This window comes from Ursus arctos, unplaced genomic scaffold (genome assembly GCF_023065955.2).
Source record: "Ursus arctos isolate Adak ecotype North America unplaced genomic scaffold, UrsArc2.0 scaffold_63, whole genome shotgun sequence".
In the NCBI taxonomy this organism is placed as follows: Eukaryota; Metazoa; Chordata; class Mammalia; order Carnivora; family Ursidae; genus Ursus; species Ursus arctos.
Window position 1 is genome coordinate 191,440 of NW_026623082.1, and position 26,037 is coordinate 217,476.

Consider the following 26,037-nt stretch of genomic DNA (forward strand, 5'->3'; position numbering starts at 1 on the left):
GGACTGCGATCTCTCTCTTCTGAGACAGAGGCTAGGATACGGCCACTGCTGCTCTGACTCTCAGAAGACCCACAGGAAACCGCCAGGGAATGCCGCCACAGAACAAAAGCCCAGAAATACCAGCTCACATTGTGCCAATCCCCATCACCCCTCGCAGGGGACACAGAGACTCTACCCAAACAGGGTTGCGTGAATATCAGCGCGGCGGGCCCCTCCCAGAGAAGGCAGGCTGAAAAATCAAAAGGCCCATATCCCTAAGGTCCCTATAAAACAAGTACACACTGCCTGGGTCCTAGACAATAATTTGGGCTCTGGGCAAACCCGCAACCTCTCCTCATGAGAATGACGAGGAGGAGAAACTCCCCCCCGCAGCAAAGAAAAGATAATGAGTCTGTGGACTCTGACACAGAACAGATGGATATGGATATAACCAAATTATCAGAAATGGAGTTCAGAGTAACAACGGTCAAGATGATGTGTAGAATTGAAAAAAATATTAACGAAAATATTAACAAGAATATAGAATCTCTAAGGGTGTAAATGAGAGTGAATCTGGCAGAAATTAAAAATGCTATGAATCAAATGCAGTCAAAACTAGATGCTCTGGCAGCCAGGGGAAATGAGGCAGAAGAATGAGTTAGTGAACTGGAGGATGGGATGGTAGAAGAGAAAGCTAAAACAGAAAGGTGGCTCAAAAAAATCCAATTTCAAGAATGTAGGTTACGGGAGATTACTGACACAATGAAATTTTCCAATGTCAGAATCATCGGCATCCCCGAAGGGGTCGAGAAAGAGAGAAGTTTAGAAGAAATATTTGAACAAATTGTAGCTGAAAACTTCCCCAATATAGCAAAAAAAAAAAAACAAAAAACAAGCATTCGTGTCCAAGAGGCAGAGAGGACCCCTCCCAAATTCAACCACGACAAACCTACACCACGTCACGTCATAGGGCAATTCACAAATATTAGATCCAAGGATGCAGTATTGAAAGCGGCCAGGGCAAAGATATTTCTCACGTGCAAAGGGAAAAATATTAGGATTACGTCAGACCTGTCTACACAGACCTGGAATGAGAGAAAGGGTTGGGGGGGCACTTTTAAAGCTCTTTCAGAGAAAAACATGCACCCAAGGATCCTTTATCCACCAAGGCTGTCTTTCAGAATTGATGGAGAGATAAGGACCTTCCAGAATTGCCAGTCACTGACCAATTTCGTAACCACGAAACCAGCCCTACAGGAGATATTAAGGGGGGTTTTATAAAAGTAAAAACCTCCCAAGAGTGATACAGAAAAGAGGTTGCAATTAAAGAGCCAAAGACTTTACAGGCAACATGACATCATTAAAATCATGTTTCTCAATAATCACTTTCAATGTGAATGGCCTAAATGCTCCCATAAAAGGCCACAGGGTGGCAGATTGGATAAAAAGACATGACCCATCCGTTTGCTGTCTACAAGAGACTCATTTTGAACTTAAAGATACACCCAGACTGAAAGTGAAGGGATGGAAAACCATTTTTCATGCTAATGGACCTCAAAAGAAAGCAGGGGTAGCAATTCCCATATCAGACAGATTGTATTTTCAACTAAAGACTGTCGTTAGAGATACAGAAGGACACTATATTATTCTGAAAGGATGTATCCAACAAGTGGATATGACAATTATAAATATATACTCCCCCAACAGGGGAGCAGCAAGATACACAAGCCAACTCTTAACCAGAATAAAGAGAAATGTAGATAAAAATACGTTAACAGTAGGGGACCTCAACACTCCACTATCAGCAATAGACATATCACCTAGGCAGAAAATCAACAAAGAAATAAGAGCTTTGAATGACATACTGGACCAGATGGACCTCATAGATATATATAGAACACTACAACCCAGAACAAAACAATAGTCATTCTTTTAGAATGCACATGGAATGTTCTCCAGGATAGATCATATGCTGGGTCACAAAACAGGTCTCATCCGATACCAAAAGATTGAAATTATTCCCTGCATATTCTCAGACCAAAATGCTTTGAAACTGGAACTCAACCACAAGGAAAAATTTGGAAGAAACGTAAACACTTGCAAACTAAGAAACATCCTGCTCAAGAATGATTCGATAAACCAGGAAATCAAAATTCAATTTAAACAATTTATGGAGGCCAACAACAAAGAAAACACAACGGTGAAAAACCTATGGGACACTGCAAAGGCAGTTCTAAGGAAAAAATACGTAGACATCCAAGCCTCACTCAAAAGAATAGAAAAATCTAAAATGCAGTTTTTATATTCTCACCTCAAGAAGCTGGAACGGGAACAGAAGAATAGGTTGGGGGCATCAAAGTGCCAGATTTCAAGTTGTACTACAAAGCTCTGATCACAAAGACAGCATGGTACTGGCACAAAAACAGACACATAGACCAATGGAACAGAATAGAGAACCCAGAAATGGACCTTCGGCTCTTTGGGCAACTAATCTTTGATAAAGCAGGAAAAAACATCCAGTGGAAAAAAGACAGTCTCTTCAATAAATGGTGCTGGGAAAATTGGACAGATACATGCAAAGAATGAAACTTGACCACTCTCTCACACCATACACAAAGATAAAATCCAAATGGACGAAAGTCCTCATTGTGAGACAGGAATTCATCAAAATCCTAGAGGAGAACATAGGCAGCATCCTCTACGACATCTTCCACAGCAAACTTTTTCATGACACATCTCCAAAGGCAAGAGAAACAAAAGATAAAATGAACTTGTGGGACTTCATCAAGATAAAATCTTCTGCACAGTCAAGGAAACAGTCAAAAAACTAAGAGGCAGCCCACGGAATGGGAGAAGATATTTGCAAATGATGCTATAGAGAAAAGACTGGTATCCAAGATCTACAAAGAACTTCTCAAACTCAATACACAAGAAACAAATAAACAAATCATAAAATGGGCAGAATATATGAACAGACACTTTTCCAATGTAGACATACAAATGGCTAACAGACAAATGAAAAAATGTTCAAAATCATTAGCCATCAGGGAAATTCAAATCAAAACCACACTAAGATAGGGGCGTCTGGGTGGCACAGTGGTTAAGCATCTGCCTTCGGCTCAGGGCGTGATCCCGGCTTTATGAGATCGAGCCCCGCATCAGGCTCCTCCGCTATGAGCCTGCTTCTTCCTCTCCCACTCCTCCTGCTTGTGTTCCCTCTCTCGCTGGCTGTCTCTATCTCTGTCGGATAAATAAATAAAATCTTTAAAAAAAACACACTAAGATAACACCTAATGCCAGTTAGAATGGCAAAAATTGACAATGCAAGAAACAACAATTGTTGGAGAGGATGTGGAGAAAGGAGATCCCACCTACATTGTTGGTGGGAATGCAAGTTGGTACAGCCACTCTGGAAAACACTGCAGAGGTTCCTTAAAAAGATAAAAATTGAGCTACCCTGTGATCCAGCCATTGAACTACTGGGTATCCACCCCAAAGATACAGTTGTAGTGAAGAGAAGGGCCATATGAACCCCAATGTTCATGGCAGCTTTGTCCACAATAGCTAAATCGTGGAAGGAAGCGAGATGCCCTTCAACAGATGAGTGGATTAAGAAGTTGTGGTCTATATATACAATGGAATATTATTCAGCTATCAAAAAGAACGAATTCTCAACATTTGCTGCAACATGGACGGCACTGGAGGAGATAATGCTAAGTAAAATAAGCAAGCAGAGAAAGACAATTATCATATGGTTTCACTCATCTATGGAACATAAGAACTAGGAAGATCAGTAGGAGAAGAAAGGGATAAAGAAAGGGGGGTAATAAGAAGGGGGAATGAAGCATGAGAGACTATGGACTCTGGGAAACAAACTGTGGGCTTCAGAGGGGAGGGGGTTGAGGGAATGGGATAGACTGGTGATGGGTAATAGGGAGGGCACGTATTGCATGGTGCACTGGTCGTTATGCGCAACTAATGAATCATGGAACTTTACATCAAATCCAGGGATGTACTGTCTGGTGACTAACATAATACAGTAAAAAAAAATTATTAAAAAAAAAGGGGGATAAAAGGTATCCAAGTTAGCAAAGGAGAAGTCAAACTGTCTGTCTTCGCAGATGACATGATACTCTATATGGAAAACCCACAAGAATTCACCCCCACACTACTAGAAGTTATAGAGCAATTCAGTAATGTGGCAGGATACAAAATCAATGCTCAGAAATCAGTTGCATTTCTATACACGAATAATGAGACTGAAGAAGCAGAAATTCGGGAATACATTCCATTTACAATAGCACCGAAAATCATACGTTATCCTGGAATTAACTTAACCAGAGACGTATAGGATCTATATTCTAGAACTTAAAAATCACTCTTGAAAGTCACTGAAGAAGACACATAAAAATGGAAAAACATTCCATGCTCATGGATAGTAAGAATAAACATACTTCAAATGTCTATGCTACCCAGAGCAATGTACACTTTCAGTGCCAACCCGATCAAAATATCAATGACTTTTTTCAAAGAACTGGAAGAAACAGCCCTTAAATAAGTGTGGAAACAGAAAAGGCCCTGAATGACCCAGGAATTGTTGAAAAGGAAAAAGAATGCTGGGGGCTTCACATTGCCAGATTTCAAGCTATAGTACAAAGTTGTGTTCACCAATATAGCATGGTACTGGCAGAAAAACAGACACATAGACCAACGGAACAGAATAGAGAACCCAGATATATACCCTCGGCTCTTTGGGCAACTAATCTTTGACAAAGCAGGAAAAGATCCAGTGGATAAAAGACAGTGTCTTCAATAAATGGTGCTGGGATAATTGACAGCTACATTCATAAGAATGAAACTTGACCACTCTCTCACACCATACACAAAGATAAATTCCAAAAGGATGATTTTGTATCCTGCCACGTTACTGAATTGCTCTGTAAGTTCTAGTAATTTTGTGGTGGAGTCTTTTGGGTTTTTCATATAGAGTATCATGTCATCTGCAAAGATAGACAGTTTGACTTCTCCTTCGCCGATTTGAATATGTTTTATCCCTTTTTGTTGTCTGATTGCTGTTGCAGGGACTTCTAGTACTCTGTTGAATAATAATGGTGAGAGTGGGCATCCTTGTTGCATTCCTAATCTTAAGGAAAAGGCTTTCAGCTTTTCCCCATTGAGAATGATATTCGCTGTAGGCTTTACATAGATGGTTTTTATGAAATTGAGGAATGTGCCCTCTACCCCTAACCTCTGAATGGTTTTAATCAGGAAACGATGCTGTATTGTGTCAAGTGCTTTTTCTGCATCAGTTGAGAGGATCATATGGTTCCTGAGTCTTTTCTTTTTGGTATGATCTATCACACTGATCGATTTGTGAATGTTGAACCACCCTTGCATCCCAGGGATGAATCCCATATGGTCATGATGGATAATCCTTTTAATGTACTGTTGGATCTTATTAGCTAGGATCTTGTTGACAATTTTGGTGTCCATATTCATCACGGATATTGGTCTGTAATTCTCGTATTTTGTTGTGGTCTTTGCCTGGTTTGGGGATCAAAGTAATACTGGCATCATAGAATGAGTTTTGTAGTTTTCCTTCTGTTTCTGTCCTTCGAAACAGCTTCAGAAGAATAGGTATTATTTCTTCTTTCAATGTTTGGTAGAATTCCCGCATGGAATCTATCAGGTCTAGGACTCTTGTGTTTGAGGAGGTTTTTGATCACTGTTTCAATCTCTTCATAATTAGTCTGTTTATATACAATTTCTTCCTGTTTCAGTCTTGGTAATTTATAGTTTTCCAGGAAGGCATCTATTTCTTCAAGGTTGTTTAATTTATTGTCATAAGGTTGTTGATGAAAGTTTCTAATGATGCTTCCTATTTTATTTTTGTTGGTCATGATCTCTCCCCTTTCATATATAATTTTATTAATTTGTGTCCTTTCTCTATTGTTTTGAATATTCTTGCCAGTGGCTTATCAATATTATTTATTCTTTCCGAGACCCAGCTTTGAGTTTTGTTCATCCGCTCTACTGTGCTCCTGGTTTCTAATTCATTGATCTCTGCTCTAAACTTGATCAGCTGCTTTCTTGTGCGTGGGTTAGGCCTGTTCTTCTGCTCCAGCTCCAGCTTTGAGGTGAGAACATAAAAATTGCATTTTAGATTTTTCTTTTCTTTTTTTCTTGAGCCTTTTTTTTATATTTTAATGTTTTTTTATTATATTATGTTAGTCACCATACAGTACATCACTGGTTTCTAATGTAAAATTCGATGATTCATTAGTTGCGTATAACAGCCAGTGCACCATGCAATACGTGCCCTCCTTACTACCCATCACAAGTCTATCCCTTTCCCCCACACCCCTCCTGTCTGAAGCCCTTGGTTTGTTTCTCAGAGTCCATAGTCTCTCATGCTTCATTCCCCCTTCTGATTATCCCCCTTTCTTTATACCTTTCTTCCACTAATGATCTTCCTAGTTCTTATGTTCCATAGATGAGAGAAATCATATGACAATTGTCTTTCTCTGCTTGACTTATTTCACTTAGCATTATCTCCTCCAGTGCTATCCATGTTGCAAAAATTGTTGAGAACTCATTCTTTCTGATACCTGACTAATATTCCATTGTATATTTGGACCACAATTTCTTAATCCAGTCATCTGTTGAAATGCCATCTCGGTTTCTGCCACAATTTGGCTACTGTGGACGATGCTGCTATGAACATTGGGGTGCCTATGACCCTTTTGTTTACTACGTCTGTATCTTTGGAGTAAATACGCAGTAGCGCAATGGCTGGGTCATACGGTAGCTCAATTTTTAACTTTTTAAGGGACCTCCACAGTATTTTCCGGAGTGGCTGTACCAACTTGCATTCCCAACAAAAATGTAGGTGGGATCCCCTTTCTCCACATCCTCTCCAGCAACTGTTGTTTCTTGCCTTGTCAATTTTTGCCATTCTAACTGGCGTAAGGTGGTATCTTAGTGTGGTTTTGATTTGAATTTCCCTGATGGCTAATGATTTTGAACATTTTTTCATGTGTCTGTTAGCCATTTGTATGTCTTCATTGGAAAAGTGTCTGTTCATATCTTCTGCCCATTTTATGATTTGTTTATTTTTTTCTCACACATTGAGTTTGAGAAGATCTTTGTAGATCTTGGATACCAGACTTTGATCTGTAGTTTCATTTGCAAATATCTTCTCCCATTCCGTGGGCTGCCTCTCAGTTTTTTTGACTGTTTCCTTGGCTGTGCAGAAGCTTTTTATCCTAATGACGTCCCACAAGTTCTTTTCTTTTCTTTTTTTTTTGTTTCTCTTGCCTTTGGAGATGTGTCATGAAAAATGTTGGTTTGGCCGATGTCGTAGAGATTGCTGCCTATGTTCGCCTCTAGGATTTTGATTGATTCGTGTTTCACATCGAGGTCTTTCATCCATTTTGAGTTTATTTTTGTGTACGGTGTGAGAGAGTGGTCAAGTTTCATTCTTTTGCACGTAGCTGTCCAATTTTCCTAGCACCATTTATTGAAGAGACTGTCTTTTTTCCACCAGATGTTTCTTCCTGCTTTATCAAAATTTGTTGCCCAAAGAGCTGAGGGTCCATTTCTGGGTTCTCTATTCTGTTCCATTGGTATATGTGTCTGTTTTTTTGCCAGTACCATGCTGTCTTTGTGATCACAGCTTTGTAGTACAGCTCGAAATCTGGCATTGTGATGCCCTCAGTTTTGTTTTTCCTTTTCAACAATTCCTTGGTGATTCAGGGACTTTTCTGTTTCCATACAAATTTAAGGACTATTTGTTCCATTTCTTTGAAAAATGTCATCGGTATTTTGATAGGGATAGCATTGAAAGTGTAGATTGTTCTGGGTAGCATGGACATTTTAACTATGTCAATTCTTCCGATCCATGAGCATGCAATATTTTTCCATCTTTTTGTGTCTTCTTCAATGTCTTTCAAGAGTGATTTATAGTTTCTAGAATATAGATCCTTTACGTCTCCGGTTAAGTTAATTCCATGGTAATGTATGGTTTTTGGTGCTATTGTAAATGGGATGGATTCCCTAATTTCTCTTTCTTCAGTCTCATTGTTCATGTATAGAAATGCAACTGATTTCTGAGCATTGATTTTGTATACCGCCACATTACTGAATTGCTCTATAAGTTCTAATAATTTGGAAGTGGACTCTTTTGGGTTTTCCATATAGAGTATCATGTCACTTGTGAAGAGGGACAGTTTGACTTCTTCTTTGCCGATTTGGATACCTTTTATCCCTTTTTGTTGTCTGATTGCTGTTGCAAGGTCTTCTAGTACTATGTTGAATAGTAGTGGCGAGAGTGGGCACCCTGTCGTGTTTCTGATCTTAAGGGAAAGGCTTCCAGCTTTTCTCCATAGAGAATGATATTTGCTGTTGGCTTTTCACAGATGGTTTTTATGATATTGAGGAATGTACCCTTTATCCCTACACTCTGAAGGGTTTTAATCAGGAAAGGATGCTGTATTTTGTCAAATGCTTTTTCTGCATCTATTGAGAGAATCATATGATTTCTGAATTTTTCTTTCTGGATAAAATCTAAGACACTGATAGATGCAAATGTTGAACCACACTTGCATCCCAGGGATGAATCCCACTTGGTCATGATGAATAATCCTTTTAATGTCCTGTTGGATTCTATTAGCCAGGATCTTGTTGCGGATTTTGGTGTCCATATTCATTAGGGAAATCGGTCTGTAACTCTCCTTTATGATGGGGTCTTTGCCTGGTTTGGGGATCAAGGTAATACTGGCCTCATAGAATGAGTTTGGTAGATTTCCTTCTTTTTTAATTTTTTGAAATAGCTTTATGAGAATAGGTATTAGTTCTTCTTTGAATGTTTGGTAGAATTCCCCAGGAAAACCATCGGGGTCTGGAGTTTTGTTTTTTGAAAGTTGTTGTTCACTAACTTAATCTCTTCATACTTAATTGGCCTGTTTAAAAAATCAATTTCTTCCTGTTTCAGTTTGGGAGTTTATAGGTTTCCAGGAAGGCCTCCATCTCTTCCAGATTGCTTAATTTATTGGCAGAAAGCTGTTGATGAAAGTTTCTAATAATCCTTCCAATTTCATTGTTGTTGGTTGGGACCTCTCTTTTTTTATTCATAATTTTATTAATTTGGTTCCTTTCTCTATTCTTTTGGATAAGTCTTGCCAGTGTTCTGTCAATTTTATTAATTCTCTCAAAGAACCAGCTTCTAGTTCTGTTGATCTGCTCTACTGTACTCCTGGTTTCTAATTCATTGATTTCTGCTCTAATCATGGTCAACTGCATCCTCGTGCATGGATTAGGCCTGTTCTTCTATTGCTCTTCCAGCTTCTTGAAGTGAGAATCTAAAAACTGCAGTTTAGATTTTTCTTATTTTGAGTGAGGCTTGGATGGCTATGTATTTCCCCCTTAGGACTGCTTTTGCAGTATCCTATAGGTTTTGGACCATTGTGCTTTCATTCTCATTGGTCTCCATAAATCTTTTCAATTGATTTTTGATTTCCTGGTTTATCAAATCATTTCTGAGCAGGATGGTTCTTAGTCTCCAAGTGTTTGAGTTTCTTCCAAATTTTTCCTTGTGGTTGAGTTCCAATTTCAGAGCGTTGTGGTCTGAGAATATGCAGGGAATAATTCAGTCTTTTGTTATCAGTTGAGACCTGTTTTGTGTCCCAGAACATGGTCTATTCTTGAGAATGTTCCATGGGCATTAGAATAGAATGAGTATTCTTTGGTTCTGGGGTGTAGTGTTCTATATATATCTATGAGGTCCAAATCGTCGAGTATGGCATTCTAAGACCTTGTTTTTTGGTCAATTTTTTGCATGGGTGTTCTGTCTATTTCTGATAGTGGAGTGTTGGGGTCCCCTACTTTTACCATATGTCTTTTTATTCTGTTTAAGAGTTGGCTTGTGTATCTTGCTGGTCCCCTGTTGGGGGCATATATATTTATAATTGTCATATCCACTTGTTGGATACATCCTTTAAGAATAATATAGTGCCTTTCTGTGTCTTTAACTATAGTCTTTAGTTTAAAATCCAATGTGTCTGATATGAGAATGCTACCCCAGCTTTATTTTGAGGTCCATTGGCATGCAAAATGGTATTCCGTACCTTTACTTTCAGTCTGAATGTATCTTCAGGTTCAAAATGAGTCTCTTGTAGACAGCAAATGGATGGGTCATGTCTTTTTATCCAATCTGCAACCCTGTGGCTTCTTATGGGTGCATTTAGGCCATTTACATTGATAGTGAGTATTGAGAGATATGATTTTAATGATGCCATGTTGCCAGTAAAGTCTTTGTTTCTATAGATTGTGACTTTCTGTTCTGTATCACTCTTGGGACCTTTTTACTTTTATAGAACCTCCCTTAATATCTCCTGTAGGGCTGGTTTCATGGTTACAAAATTGGTCAATGACTGGCGATTCTGGAAGGTCTTTATTTCTCCATCAATTCTGAATGTCATCCTTCTTTAATAAAGGATCCTTGGCCGCATCTTTTTCTCTGAAAGAGCTTTAAAAATGCCCCTCCCCCCACCTTTTCTCTCATTCCAGCTCTGTGTTGCCAGGTTTGACGTAATTCTGATACCTTTGCCTTGGTACATGAGAAATTTCTTTGCCCTGGCCACTTTCAATACTGAATCCTTGGATCTAATATTTGCAAGTTGTACTATGACGTGACATGGTATATGTTTGTTGTGGTTGAGCTTGGGAGGGGTCCTCTCTGCCTCTTGGACATGAATGTTTGTTTCCCTTGCTGGATTAGGGAAGTTTCAGCTACAATTTGTTCAAATATCTCTTCTAGACCTCTGTTTTTTCCACCCCCTCAGGGATGCTGATGATTCTGACATTGGAACGTTTCATTGAGTCAGTAATCTCCCGTAACCTACATTCCTGAGCGTGGATTTTTTTGAGCCCAGATTCTATATTAGCTTTCTCTTCTACTAACCCATTCTCCAATTCACTGATACGTTCTTCTACCTTATTCACCCTTGCCGTCAGAGCCTCTAGTTTTGACTGCATTTGGCTCATAGCATTTTTAATTTCTGCCAGATTCGCTCTCATTTCCACCCTTAGAGATTCTATATTCTCATTAACATTTTCATTAATACTTTTTTCAAGTCTACACATCATCTTGACCATTGTTACTCTGAATTCCATTTCTGATAACTTGGATATATCCATATCCATTAGTTCTGTGGCAGAGGCCACAGACTCATTGTCTTTGTCTTTGCTGGGGGGATTTCTCCTTCTCGTCATTCTGATGAGGAGAGGTGGCGGGGTTGTCCAGAGCCCAAATTATTGACTGGGACCCAGGCCTTGCGCCCTTGTTTTATAGCGATCTTACAGATGTGGGCTTCTTGATTTTTCAGCCTGCGTTCTGGGGTAGAGGCCTGCCGTGCCGATACTCAAGCAACCGTGTTTGGGTCGAGTCTGCATGTCCCCTGCGAGGTGGGATGGGGATGGGTGCACTGTGAGCTGGTAGTTCCAGACTTTTGTTCTCTGGCGGCTTTCCCTGGCGGTTTGCTGTGCCTCTTCTGAGAATCAGAGAAGCAGTGGCTGAATCTCAGCCTCTGTCTCAGAGCAGAGGGATCGTGGACTGTTCTCCACTGATGTTCTGGCCACTTTAGCTCTGTTTCTGTTGGTGGTGCTCAACCCCACAGTGTCCCGGGAAGTTCACCTCACACCCGGCGTACCAGCCCTCACTTCCAGGGCTGGCACATCTCTGTCCTTTGTGTTTCTTTTTTTTAATGTTTTTTTATTATATTATGTTAGTCACCAAACAGTACATCCCAGTTTCTGATGTAAAGTTCGATGATTCATTAGTTGCATATAACACCCAGTGCACCATGCTATATGTGCCCCCCTTGCTGCCCATCACCAATCTATCCCATTCCCCCACTCTCCTCCCCTCTGAAGATCTTGTGTTTCTAATACCGCCAGCTGCCAGCCGCCCCCGCGCTCCTAGAGCTCCTGGTCTCAGTCTGGTTCTAGTGAGCCCACCAGAGGTGTTGTTTTCAGTCTGGTCGCACGTGTTCCCCAACTCACAGTCTCAGTCTGCTCTCTTGCTGGTGCCAGTCCGTGAGTCCGCCCGCTCCCCCATGCAGGTGGCTACCGCTTCCTGGCGCCCAAACACGGCGGCTCCCTCACCCTTCCGTTTATCTTCTGATATCTGTGTGCCATTTCAGGGCTCCCCGCTTTGTACCTCAATACTCAGCGCTGGAGATGTTCATTTGTAGACATGCAGATGCATCTTCCTGGATCTCAGGCTGATTCTGTGGATGTTCAGGCTGGTCTGGTATGTATTCATACTTGACTCAGGGGACCTGCTGACAAAGGGGTCCCCTAGTCCTCCGCCATCTTAACTCCAACCGCATTTTAGATTTTTCTATTCTTTTGAGTGAGGCTTGGATGGCTATGTATTTTCCCCTTAGGACTGCCTCAGCAGTGTCCCATGGTTTTGAACCTATGTATTTTAATTCTCATTGGTCTCAGAAAAATTACTTAATCTCCTTTTAATTCCCTGGTTTACCCAATCTTAAATACAGACAACAAACTGGTCGTTGTCAGAGGGGAGGTGGGTGGGGAATGAGTGAAATAGATAAACAGCATCAAGAATACACTTATCTTGATGAGCACTGAGAAATGTATAGAATTGTTGAATTTTATTGCATATGTGAAAATAATATAATACTGTTAATTATGCTTGAAATAATAATTATTGATAGGTAATTACTTAATATTGCACTTTGTTCATTGTTTTCTGCCATTTTGCATATCTACTGTTACTTGGTTTTGAAGACTTTTGGCGTCAGTATGTTTTAATTTCTTTATTATGTTCTTTTTTGTGTTTTACGATAGATTTTTTCCCTTGCATTTAGCATAAGGCTTACATAAAATATATTAATATTATGACACACTACTTTAAATTGATAATAATTTAAATTTGGTAGCTCTCCTAAACTTTACACTTTTATTTGCTTACATATTTTAGGTCATTGGCATAATAGTTTACATATTTTTTATATTGTATACCAAATAACTCATTATTGTAGTTATGACTACTTTGCTGTTTTTAACTTTCAAACTAGAATTGTAAGTGAATTACATAGTAAAATACCGTATTACAGAATCTAGCATTGACTATATATTTACCACCTTTTTCACTACCTTCTTAAGTTTTTATGATTGTTAAGCATTCTTTTAATTCCACTCAAATAACTACCGTTAGCATTTCTTTTACGGAAGGTCCAATGGCAAAGAACTTCCTCAGCTCATGTGTGTTTAGGAAAGTTTTTATCTCTTTTTCATTCCTGAAGGACAACTTTTCCGAGTATAGAATTTTTGGTTGACTGTCCCCATGCCGATATTTTGGATATATCATCCATTCTCTCCTGGCCCAAAACATCCCTGTTGAGAAACCTGTCTATAATCTTATATAAGTGCTCTCATATGTAACTTACCTCTTTTCTCTTGCTTTTTTCAAAATTTTTCTGTGTTTTTCACTTTTGACAATGTAATTATAATGTTCTCAGTGTAGACCTATTCAGGTTCAACCTATTTGGGATCTTTTGGGCCTCAAGAATCTGGATGTCTATTTTTCTTCCCAAGTTTTTGGCAGTTTAACATTCTTTCTGTCTCTTTCTCTTTTTTATCTCCTTCTGGAATCTCCATAATGCAGATATTGTTTCTTTTGATGGCATCCCATAAATCCTGTAGACTTTCTTTACTCTGTTATTCTTTTGTCTCTTTGTTCCTCTGACTGAATAATTTCAAATGTCCTGTTAAGTTAGTGATTCATTCTTCTGCATGTTTGAGTCTGGTTTGAAGCTCTTTGTTGAATTTTTCAGTTTTGTCTTTGTATTTCAGTTCTAGGATTTTTATTTTAATGTCTATTTCTTGTTGAACTTGTTTCACTCATGTTTTTCTAATGTTGTTTAGTTGAGTGTCTGTATTGCTGTAGTCCACTAAGCTTTAAGAGATTTATTCTGAATTCTTTGTGTGACAGCTTATTAATCTCCATTTATTACATTAGTTATTAGAACTCCATTAGTTTCCCTTGGTGGTGTCATGTTTTTCTGCCATGTTTCCTGGTCAGACTCTTCCACTGTCTTTTTACTGCAGATGAGAAAACCTGCTGGTTGGGAGTACTACATGTGTGCTTCAAGTGAGAACTTGGTCTGCCAAGATATGCACTGGTTGTTACAAATCCTTCTTCCCTTTCCATCACAACCAGAATTCTAATGGTTAAGCCCCACACATTCCTCCATGATCCCTGTGAAATAAGGCCAAAGTGGGGACTCCCAAGAAGTGACCCACAATCCTACAGGAGCTAAATATCTATTCTTGGGGCTCTCTTTTCCCACTGGAGAAACTCTAGGCTCCAGGGAGACTTCTCAGTGTGCTGCTGTGCCAGTTTGGGGGAGGGGCAGTACAGATAGCATGTAGCCACTTCTCTTAATCTGTGGACTCTCTTGGTCTCTGTAGTGCAGGGAGTGCTTCAGCTTCACTCCATGTTCCACAATTTTTCAGTGGTGTCTTTTTCATAAGTAGTTGTTAGCTGTTCTTCTGAGGGGGATGAACTTGGGAACAATCTATGTCAGCATCTTTGTGATATTACTCTTTTGTTTCCATAGTTCAAAGCCTCATAGAGAGGTGCCTTTAGTCTGCAATTGTGTAGTTTTTTTTCACGTGGTAGATCAAACAATTAGGCTATTGGCAATATGCCATAGTCACTAAAAATATGACAGACTTCATCTAGGTAAGTATTAACTAAACCTATGAAAAAAGCCTTGTGTTCTGACCACTGAGGAGATTGACCACCATCTGCCTTCAATTCTGCTAAGCTGGCAGTGAGATTAAACATATGCAGCAGCACAGTGAACACCATCAGGTTTCAGCTTATCCAAACTGTCAATGAACCAGGTCCAAGTATTTAGCTGAACCTCTAAATGAGTCAAGACCTCATTTAGTCAGTTTACTTTAGGTGGCAGAGTGGTTAATACAGTTTCTCTGAAAAGTGTAATACCCACTTTTTCATGTAAAGCCTATATGCCACTAGGGTGAAGCCAGGTAACTTTATTTTTTAAGGATTTCATTTATTTGAGAGAGAGAGAGAGAGAGAGAGGGGGGGGGGAAGCATGAGCCGGGGTAGGGGCAGAGGGAGAGGGAGAAGCAGAGCAGGGAGCCCAATGTGGGGCTAGACCCCAGGACCTCGGGATCATAACCTGAGCCAAAGGCAGACGCTTAACTGACTGAGCCACTCAGGCACCCCCAGGTAACTTTTTAAATATATAATTTACCTTTGAGAAATAAGGATTGTTGAACTTTTCTCACCATTATAGGTGTTAAGTTGGAACTGGACATCAGAAAAACAAACAAACAAACAACAGCACGCTAGAGAGACACAAGGCTTCCATGGTTTTAGTGTTCAGTTTGGAGAAGACCCCAGTAGCAAACTAATAGTTGCTTTTCAAAAGGGATGTATCTAACACTCATGTCAATGAGAAGCTGAGTCCGAAACCCCAAGGCCCACCCCTAGGCAGAGACTGCTTTCCTTTGCCAGAGATTCTAATTGTAAAATCATTAGTTACAGAGACTTAAAGCTTAAAGTGGTCATTATGAATGTAGAGTTCTAAAGATAAAAAGAATGACACAGCTTGCTGGACACTTTCCATAGCAGAATGTTGTTTTGGGCCCTATTCAAAAGATGCCAATTTGTGGATTAATGGATATAAAGGACCAAACAGAATTCCAGGCAATCCAAATCCAATACCCAAAGGATCCAGTCTGGTGCCAGGCCTTCTTTTCAGTGGTAAGGGGCTGAAAAGACAACAATTTTTCTTTAGCCACCTGAGGATTCAGTATTGTGAATCTGCCTACACAGTCCCAAGCAACATAACTTGGCAAGCAGACTCCTGGATTTTGCTGGAGGTTTTCAGAAACTTTTCTTAGATGTGTCATAATGCCACAACCAACACTTCTGAGACTGAACCTTCTCATTACTGATCATCAGCACATCAGCACAACTTTTGGAAATCAGAGTGTGTAAACACTAGCACTAAATTCTGATTTATCCAATTTTCACAAATGACAATGAAGTTTAGGTAACCTTGAAGGAAAAGAGCAAAACATACATCAGAGGCCTTGTTACATACATGCAAACAGATCTTGATCCTCAGGTGCCAGTAATTTGGGAAAGAAGATGCTGCCCACGTTTAAAAGAGTGTACCATGTTCCATTAAGTATATATAATGGATTCAGTTAGAGTCACATTGTCTATAACTGCTGAAATTATAGGAGGAACCAATTGAATTTATTTAACAGTAATCCACTATAAACCTCCAGCTCTTCTTAAGAATTTTACATTGTACATACGTGGCTGTTCTATAGTGATCTTGCATCTCTTATAGCTTATGCTTCCTTTAAGTATTTAATCAGGGTTGTGATTTTTTTAATTTCCTCCTGGGTTTTGATACTCTTTGTGTTAAATTACCCAGGATGAGACAGAAAGGCTGGTGGGGAAGCTATTTAGGTTTCCCACTAACACTTCTCTACATGTGACTGAATTTCATCTAGCACTTATGGGACAAGGAAATACAAACATGTTTTTACTATACATTCATATGTAGAGGTCACACCAAGATTGCACAAAGTTGACCCCAAAGGTTTCATCCACAAGGTCATATTTGAGTTCTCTTTACTCTACACATGGCCAAAACCCATAACTTGATTCTGGATGCTGTTTCATTCCATGGGTCCTGTAGAATAAGTGATGTGGGTATCCATATTTAACAGAGCTATAAAAGTTTCATTCTCTTTTCTCATCAAAATTCCCCAGCCTAGTCAACCATCTGAATCCATACGGCGTTTGATTTCCACTGGGGACAGAGAGATTCAATTCAGCCTCATCTCTAATTATTTTTCCCTTATACAAGCTGTGGCTGAGTTGAAGCAGAGGGAGGGATCAGAGGGCGTGAGGGAGAGTGTGGCTCTATCTAACCATTAGAAAGGCTTTGTATTTATTTCTAATTCTGTATGGCATGATGGCTGCCTACGACTCATGCAATCAAACTTCCCATGTTTTCAGATGACTCAATGTTCTATGTCAGGTGGCAACACCTTAATTGCCAACATCATCTATTTTAGCCTTAGACAATGTCTTGACTCAGCAACCACAGTCACATTAACTTTACGCAAAATTGTGGGTGTTACGCCTTCAGGCTGACTTGGCTTACATGGCAGTAAACTTATTTGAGAAATTTACCATAACCTAGGGTCTCTGCTGCTTCATTAGGAAAATGTTATGTCTTATTTTCTCACATATTTGCAGCATAAGAGCTGGGGAGTTTTCCGGGAGAGGTGGGATTGATCAACAAAAATTTATATACATGTCTTTGGCTCAGTTTCTCCTTTTTATTGGTTAATGTCATTAGTAAAATCTTGGGTAGTAGGAGCCTGAGTACTATTCAAAGACTCATTTATGGTATACACAGGAATACGTCTTAGAAAATCTGCCCAAGAGGGTCAAAACACCCTTATACACACAGTAACCACTTCAAAAGCCAAACAACCGGACAAAAAGTAACTGAGATATTTGCTATTATTGCCAAATCAATCTAAGGTTTGTATGATCACGTTAAGGATGGGCTGAGTCATAAGATAACCCACCTATTTACATTCTTCAGGGGTTTTTTTTTTTGGAATATTATGCAGCCTTTATTTTTTTAATGTTTTTTTATTATATTATGTTAGTCACCATACAGTACATCCCGGTTTCCGATGTAAAGTTCGATGATTCATTAGTTGCGTGTAACACCCAGTGCACCATGCAATACATGCCCTCCTTACTACCCATCACCGGTCTATCCCATTCCCCCACCCCCCTCCCCTCTGAGGCCCTCAGTTTGTTTCTCATAGTCCATAGTCTCTCATGCTTCATTCCCCCTTCTGATTACCCCCCATTTCTTTATCCCTTTCTTCCCCTACCCATCTTCCTAGTTCTTTTTTCCCATGCATTCTTCAGTTTTAAGCATTATTTGCCTAGCACTTTCTTCTCCAAAGCCAACTAGCAAAAGTTCTGAGGATTCTCCAGTTTCTGGTTATGATGCTTGTGATGTTCTTCCTTTAACTCTCAGTATAATTGTGTGTACATTCTGTTACCTAAAAACAAAAACTTCTGCTTATTCAGGATCAACCTTAGTGCTATTTGATACAATAGAGTGGGCCTGAGGCTAATGAACAGATTGAGGAGCAAAATGCCTCTCGAGGAGTTCAATTAGTAAGAAACAATGCATAGTTCCCTCTCTGTCTTTGATTCTACTTCCTGGTACTTATCCTGGAACCAGTTCCTCAAACTGTTCTCATTAACCTTTTATTTTTCATCACATCAAGAATGACAGCTGGAGGATCAGCAATTTCACTCTAAATTCCTGAAACCCACATACCACAGTGATATGAAATGGGCACTTGATGTATCTGTACACAGTACACTGCATTACAGGAAAGGAAACCTAATATTTTATAATGAGTAATAAACATGCCTTTTAAGGTTTTTTTTCCTCTGGAAGGAGACATTAATGTTTATTAGCTTTCAGTTAAGCATCCCTGCCCATTGCTACACAGAGCAGTATTATCCCACTTTACAAATAAGTTTGTCACTCACACCTTCAAAGGAATGTGACAAACAAAAAACATTCAGTGCCTTGCTTGCAAAACGTACAGAAACATGAGAGATCCAGACAGAATTGTCTTCTACCAAAGTAAAAGAGGAAAGTTGCTCTAAACATGTCATCTTCAGAAACACTAGATAATGGCAAATTTATCTACAACTGAATTCCCACCAATAGGGTATAGGATCTCCCACTTGTTTATTTGGTTGACAATACATATTGTCAAAATTCATACAAATTGCTGATCTAATACATATGAAATTATATATCATTTTAATTTCCATCTCTCTTATTACTGGTGACACACATGAAAACAAGAAATAATTACTAAGCACCTACTATATACCAGATACTATTTTAAGTGTTTGAGATACATCAGTGGAAAAAAAAGGAAGGAAAATCACACATTACAGAGCTTATATTCTGACAAGGGGAAAAAAAACCTTATTAACTAAGTAAATTATAGAGAATTTTAGGAGAGGACATATGTTATTGAAAGGAAAAAAAATAATGGGAGACAGTTTAAAATAATGAATGTTTATTGACCATAGGATCTCCTATTTTGTGAAATGTCTGTTAATATTTCTTACCAAGTTCTCTATCGGCTGTTTGTTTTATTCTAATTAAATGTATATTATAGTAATTCATTTAAACTCTCAAAGTTTACCCTAATCTTATTTTGCCCAACTTTGTAGAGAATGATTTTAGAAATTAGAAAAATTTAAGCCTTTATAGAAACAAATTTATCAAATTTTTCAATATTTGTGAATGTTCTGCCTTGAAGGAAACTTTTCCCCCATTTTAATGGGGGGGGGAAACATATTTTCTTACAAATGATATTATTCAAACTTAAGTATTAACTATTTTCCATTTGAAATTTGAGAATAATATGTAATAAAGGGAATAAATTTTACTTATTGGAAACAGAAAACACATTAATCCTGAAATATATGTTGCATGTCTTTTCATCATTCACCTCATATGTCATATCTGTTATGATTCAACTTTTCTATATGAAAATCTATTTCTATGACTCTACTCTGTTTCCCTAATGTACATGACCTACCTGTGTTCTTCTTTGAAGTCCAAACAGACAACTCTCCAGAGTTGCAAGAACGCTCCTGTCAAAATATGAGGGAAATCATGTCGTGCCTATGCTGAAAACACTCAGATGGCTCCCTATCACACTCAGCGCAAAAACCAAATTCCATTCTAGGACTTCTAAGGCTCTAAGCTATCAGCTTCTCTGCCAGGTCCCCATCACCTCTCTGAACTCACTTCCTGATATTCTCTACCTCGCTCACTTGGCTCCAGCCATGCTGGTATCATCAGTGTTCCTTGAGCATGTCAGGCTTACTCCTACCCCGCTGTCCCTCTACCTGGGACGCTCCTTCCCTGGACAGCCACAGGACCGGTCCTCTCACTGCCTCCAGATCTTTACTCAAAAGCCACATTCTCAGTGAGCCCCTCCCTGGAGTCTATCTATCCAATTTCAGCCTCCCACCTGGAATTCCAATTCCCCATTCCTTGCTTTAGTTTTCCTTTCTTAACACTTCTCACTTTGAGAATACTTCACATTTCACTTATTGTATCTTGGCTACTGTCTCCCACACTAAAATGAAAGCTCCACCAGGATAACGTCGTTTTATTTGTTTATTCTGCTCATCACCATATCGCCAGTACCTGTGCCTAAAGGCTGCCTGGCAGAGAGCCCACCTAAAGTAAGTATTGGTGGGATGAAGATAAAGCAAATGAATTAAAAAGCAAATGGGGTCAGCTTAAGCCAAAAGTAGAGCTAGGCAGTACCCCTGGGTCTAGCCCCAAAGCTACAAATGCAAATGCCTTCAGAGGACAACTGGGAATTTTATTAGAGTGAATCAGGCCAGCTGGGGGCATGGCTAGTTTGAGAGAGCATTCAGAGTCTAAAATGGGCTGAGTCCTTCCTCAGACCCAGCTGCTTGCATCCTTGTTGGAATGTGGGCCCTAATCCTCAACTTTTGTTTTGTTTTCAGGTGGGCCAGAGATATGGATTTTTGTAATGTGAAATCTCCCTAACTTCCAAGTAACTAATTTAAAAATAGAAAACAACAGAAACACCAGGATCAAACAAAACATGACAGCTGGCTGAACCTGGCCCATGGGTGGCCTGCAGGTGTTTTGCTAGACTAAATTGTGTGATGTATGAAAGAACGAAAACTAATCCCTGCACGGTGGGCTTGCCTTGTTTGCCTTCAGGCAAACCATGTCAGGCCAAGTTGGGTGGAGAGAATCAACTGGAATTCCACCCTTTTTACCACTTCTGGAAGCTCCCTGCCAACAGCTACGCCCCCCACCCCACTATGCATGGAGTTAGGGAAGCCTGGGCAGTGGGGTCACCTTAACTCTTTCTTTGAGAGCAAGGGTATATTTTAGTGAAGTGTGGGGTGGGGAAACCAGGCAGAGGGTCTTGAAGGGACCTTCCATAGCAGGACTGGGGAAAGGCAAGGAGGAGAAAACGAGGACACAGACCCATGTGCTGGGGCACCATATCTCTGGGGGACTTTATTGGGGTTACTGCACCTTCTCCCCACCAACCACCGCCGCTCTAAGTGGGATCATACAGTTGAAGGAGTTAGTTATACAAAGTCACAACTCCTAACCCGACTGCCCCATGCCATCCATCTCACCCGGAAACAGAGCTACACAAACTTCCATCACAGCTTCTCTGTGTGCTTGGGGTGGGCAAGATTGGCCAGGATACCAGTACCTGTGAAGGGTCAGTAATTACCTGCTTTGTCGGGGTATAGCCTGAATGGGGCTTCCGGAGGCAGCAGACCTCCACTCAGTGAAGCACTGGGTGAAGCCACCTGTGGTTTCAGGCAGCTGCTGAGAGAAGCACGGACTGTCGAGTATACTCCCCATGTCCTGGAGAGAAACATTAGGCTCAGTCCTCTGATGTCCCTTCTCTATAGGGAGGCAAGGCATAGTCCAGTAGGCAAAAGAACAGTGAGGGGACTCCTGTACCTGTGTTCAGCAAGGTTCCTTTTTTCTTTTTTTCTTTTTTTCTATAAAATACTTTCCAAACCCAAGGTGGCACATCTCTTAAGTCCTGAGCACCCTGCTGACCCATTCCCCACAAGAACTGTTTATCCAGTGTAGGGGGAATGAACCAAGAACTTCAGGCCCAAGATTTGCTGCACCTGGGTCCTCTGGGAAAAGTGAGGAGGCTGCTCACAGCTCCCTGCTCATGGGGTGTCAGGTCAGTGTGTTTAGGCTGAGGCTTGGGGTTCTACTCGGCAGGTGTGGCATGAGCTCCCTGAAGTAAGGTAAGCCTTTTAGGTATAAAGTTGGCTCCTGTTTAACTCTCAAGTCATCCCTGTCAAAATGCCATTCTAGCGAATTTCCAATTCATTTGGTTCTTAGACAGCTGTCACATCCTTTCTGCACAGAGCCAGGGAGAACAATGTGGATACTGCCAGAAGTATCCCACTTTTTCCTGGCCTCCCCATCCCTCATGGGCCCCACTGGCCACACCTCCTTTTCTGTGTTCTCACTTCCTCTGTCAGTCTTTCTCCTTGGAATTCTTTCCTCCTCAGTGTTCCTCCCCTTCTGGCTCCTTACTCATGCATAGACCCTCCCTTTGAGTATCCTTTAGCCCCCCTCCAGATTCCTGCCAACTTCTTTCTCCCCCCTTGCTCTGGACCTCTTCTAAGTTTCTTTGTGTCCCTCTCTACTCAAGGCATTCTGTCTGTTTTCCTCTAAGTCCCAAGATCTCACTCTCCCTCTGTTATTCTCCACCCCCTCCCAGTTGGGTGCCTCTCTCTTAGGTCATCCTTCCCCCAGGGAGCCTCTCCAATTCTGGCCCTGCCCCACCTCTTCCTATGCAGTCACCTCCCCTTCTCCCTCCCCCCACAGCCCATCTCTAGTTCCTTCTCCTCCCCCCTCTCTAGACTAGACCAGCTAAGTCCTATTCCATTTTTAGATGACTGATTATGATACTAGCTGAACTTTATTCACAGCCTGCATTTACAGCTGTCCCTTCCTTCCATGCCCCATCCACCAAACACACCCAGTCTTTTCAACATGACAAAGTCCTTACACACAGCATGTCATGTCCACATAAATTTGTATTTTTCAGAACAAAACAACAGTTATGCTGGCAGAGATGTTGAATTAACAGGGACCCTTAAGCTTTCAATACACTGAAAAGCAACATTATTTTGCATGTCTACAAATCATACATTTGTTTTCACAAATGTGGCAAAGTTTACCCTAACAGTTAGGACTTTTTCACCAAATCATAGACATAGATATGGAAATCATCATCAAACTTGATGAAATACACAGAGGGTTTGGCTTCCACTTGGTGAATGACCATGCCAATCCGTTTGGAGCCATCTTCTTTGGTATATTCCACATGTTTACCTATCAGGCCATCTACAACTCCTCCTGGCTCCCTCTCTGCTGGAGGAGACTCACTGGACTCTGGCATGATACGGAGGTCTCCTTCTTTATAATCATCTAGAAGCTGGTACATGTACAAGACAGGATCCTTCTCATAGGTAATATAAAACCAGGCTTTCATGATAGGTGCTTGGGCCAAGACCATTCCCCTCCATTCATCCTTAGAACCATGCTCACCCTCAAACATATGTTCCACAGCTTTACCAATTATGGTGTTTGCAAGGTTTGCATCACTGACTTGAGATGATGCCACCCTGTCGGAAAGAATTTTAAGAGACAAAACTCTTTCATCTCTGTGAAGTTCCAGTCCATAGACACAGTCAATTCCGTCATATTTCACCAGATAAAGAGAGGGATTTATAGGCACCTGATCCAGAACGGTTCCTTTCCACTGGGTGATGGGCTCATCACCTTCCTTCCATCCATGTGAAATTCTGCAGCCCACGATGTTCCTGCGGGACTGGGACGAAGGTCTGCCCCTCTGCTTCTTTTGGGAGGCTTTTTTCTTCGTCATGTTTGCCGACCCAGTGGCCCGGCCCACAGCTGCCCTGGTTTGTTGCCCTTCGGCCTCCTGTGCGTTGGGGGTCTTCATGCCTGCAGGGGGAGGAGAGAAGATAAGAAAGAAACATTCAATAGGACATAAGGTGAAGTTCTCCCAACAGCGACGTGTCTCTGTACCCTGCGCCAGAACCTAAATTTTCCCCGTGAGCCTGGCAGCAGTGCTGGAAATCCTGGCTGCGTGCCTGCCAAGTGCTCTCCCTCCTAGGTTCCTTTAGGCTGCGGGGAAGGGCGGCAGCGGCGGTGGTGCTGGCTGGGGTTAGGAACTCTGCAGGAGGGGGCGGGCCACCTCCTTGTTTAGAGCCCACCGCCTCCATCACCCTCCACTGGCACCCACTCTCAATACCCTGCAAAGCGCCTATCCCTTCACCGCCTTGACCCGCACGCACTCACTGTCCTCCTGCCCTGGACGCCTCAGCCGGCTGCCCATACGCCCCTTGTCTACCCAGGATCGCTTTCCTGGCATCCAGTGCCCTCGCTTCCCCAGGCTCACCTTCAATTTCTTGCCTGGCTCCTAACGCCACCCCCGTTTCTTATTTCCCATAGCACTCCCCCACTGCAGCCTGACCAGGCGCCCGCCCCCACCCCTAATCTCCTGCAGGAGTCCCCCCATCCCCATTCTCCGTCCTGGAGCCCACCAGTGGCCTTGCCCTGCCTGGCGTCCACCGCCCCGGATCGCGGGCCTCACGTGCCCAAATCGGACACCTCGCTGCTGCCTCCGCGGTGAGCCTGTGTGGAAGGAGGATCAGCAGGCGATGAGCCGGGTGCCTGCACGGGCTGGGAGGGGAGGATCCGTAGGAGGGGGAGCGCGTCTAGGAGGGCGGCCGTGTAGGCGAAGAGGATGGCGGCGGTATCCTCAGCTCTGAGCTTCGCGGGCCCTCCGCCTCCCTGTCGGCGGCGGCGGCCCCTCTGCCACATCGGGCTCCCACCAGCCGCTGCCGCCGCCGCAGTCTCCTCCCTCTTCCCGTAGCGCAGCTTCCTGCCAGGAGTGAGGCCTCCCCTTCCTGCCAAACACTGCTTGCCTAACCCCCTCCCCCAACTCTTAAGCCCACCACCTTAAGCCTGTGAGTTGCTCTTGGTCTCAAAGTCCTGGCCCTTTCTGAAAGGAGTCGCGGAACCCTCAACTACCCGCCCCTCCCCCATTGCCCCTCCCCCGTCCTACCCATTTCTGGATCCTTTAGTTTCTCTGCTCTCCTCCAACTCCATCTTCTCAGTTCCCCCTGCCCCATCCGTTTTCCTCTTCCAAGAATTAGTCTTTTTTTCTTCCCAGGACCCTTCCGTACTTATTTTTTATACATAAATCTGGTTTTTTTCTTTATAATTTACAAGGATTTGTGGTGGGAAGAGAGAAATGTGCTAGTGCTCAGTTTGCCTTCTTGACCAAATGTCTGTATTTTTTTTTTTCAACTGCTTATTCCTGGATTTTACTTCTTAGAGAATTTTCTCCCTTTTTCTTTCTTTCTTTTTTCTTTTACTATATTTCGGGTGAATTTTTGCGTGATGTTAACACTGTAAATTTCAGAAAATTGATGTGAAGAAAATAATCAAATGCAATTCTTTCCAGTTCCCATTCACCAAGGCTCACAGCAAAATATTAATACTCATTATTTCTTTTTGTCATTTTTCTAGGCTTTTACAAAACTGGGATAATTTCCCATATGCAATTTCATGTCTTGCTCTTTTCCATATGGAGCACGCATTCTCTCAGGACATTAGATATTTTTGAAACTATTATTTCTCTTATTCTTTCGAGAAATATTTACTGAGCACCATTACATGTCTGGTCATCATTCTATAAAACTCAATTTTAAAGTGACCACTAGTTAACCTTTCTCCCATTACTGTACATTTAGTTAATGTTTCCACCATAATGGTAATATGATCCATTTATCAGAAAGGAGAGCTGTGGAAAAATAACTTTACAAAAAAATTAGGGAAACTGATGGTTTTACAATTCAGTGGAGAAAGTTTGGCTATTCTTTAAAAGATACTGAGATAGTTCTTTAAATATTTGGGGAAATTTTACACTAAATTTATTCCCATATCAAAGTTTATTTGTTAAAATGTAAAATGAGGGGCACCTGGGTGGCACAGTTGTTAAGTGTCTGCCTTTGTCTCAGGTCATGATCCTGGGGTCCTAGATCCTGCATCAGACTCCCTGTTAAGCAGGCAGCCTGCTTCTTCCTCTCCCACTCCCCTTGCTTGTGTTCCCTCTCTCCCTGTGTCTCTCTCTGTCAAATAAATAAATAAAATTTTTTAAAAAATAAAAATAATAAAAAATAAAATGTAAAATGAAGGAAAATAAAACACAAGAAAAAGCAAATGAACAAACGAAAGAGCAGTAAACAATATGAATATTTAATAGGTACTGAAT

General features: G+C 41.2%; 1 protein-coding gene across 3 annotated transcripts; it reads right to left on the reverse strand.

The window, feature by feature from the left end:
* Positions 1 to 18,542: 18,542 nt before the first annotated feature.
* LOC130541814 (spindlin-2) lies at positions 18,543 to 24,686 on the reverse strand. Of its 3 annotated transcripts, XR_008957920.1 has the most exons (3): positions 24,302 to 24,686; positions 23,473 to 23,699; positions 18,543 to 21,566 (listed from the first exon to the last, which is right to left on the reverse strand). XR_008957920.1 is itself a non-coding variant. In XM_057308196.1 (2 exons), the coding sequence occupies exon 2, from the start codon at positions 23,695 to 23,697 to the stop codon at positions 22,921 to 22,923; it is 777 nt and encodes a 258-aa protein (XP_057164179.1). In that variant the 5' UTR covers positions 23,698 to 23,699; positions 24,369 to 24,678; the 3' UTR covers positions 22,753 to 22,920. The 3 variants fall into 3 exon arrangements, 2 of the variants coding, with proteins under 2 accessions (XP_057164179.1, XP_057164178.1); XM_057308196.1 differs by lacking the exon at positions 18,543 to 21,566 and having other exon boundaries at positions 22,753 to 23,699; positions 24,369 to 24,678; XM_057308195.1 differs by lacking the exon at positions 18,543 to 21,566 and having other exon boundaries at positions 22,753 to 23,699; positions 24,302 to 24,675.
* Positions 24,687 to 26,037: the final 1,351 nt, after the last annotated feature.

Coding starts and splice junctions, on each gene's coding strand:
- LOC130541814 (XM_057308196.1), bottom strand. CDS start 23,697: ATGAAGACCCCCAACGCACAGGAGGCCGAAGGGCAACAAACCAGGGCA.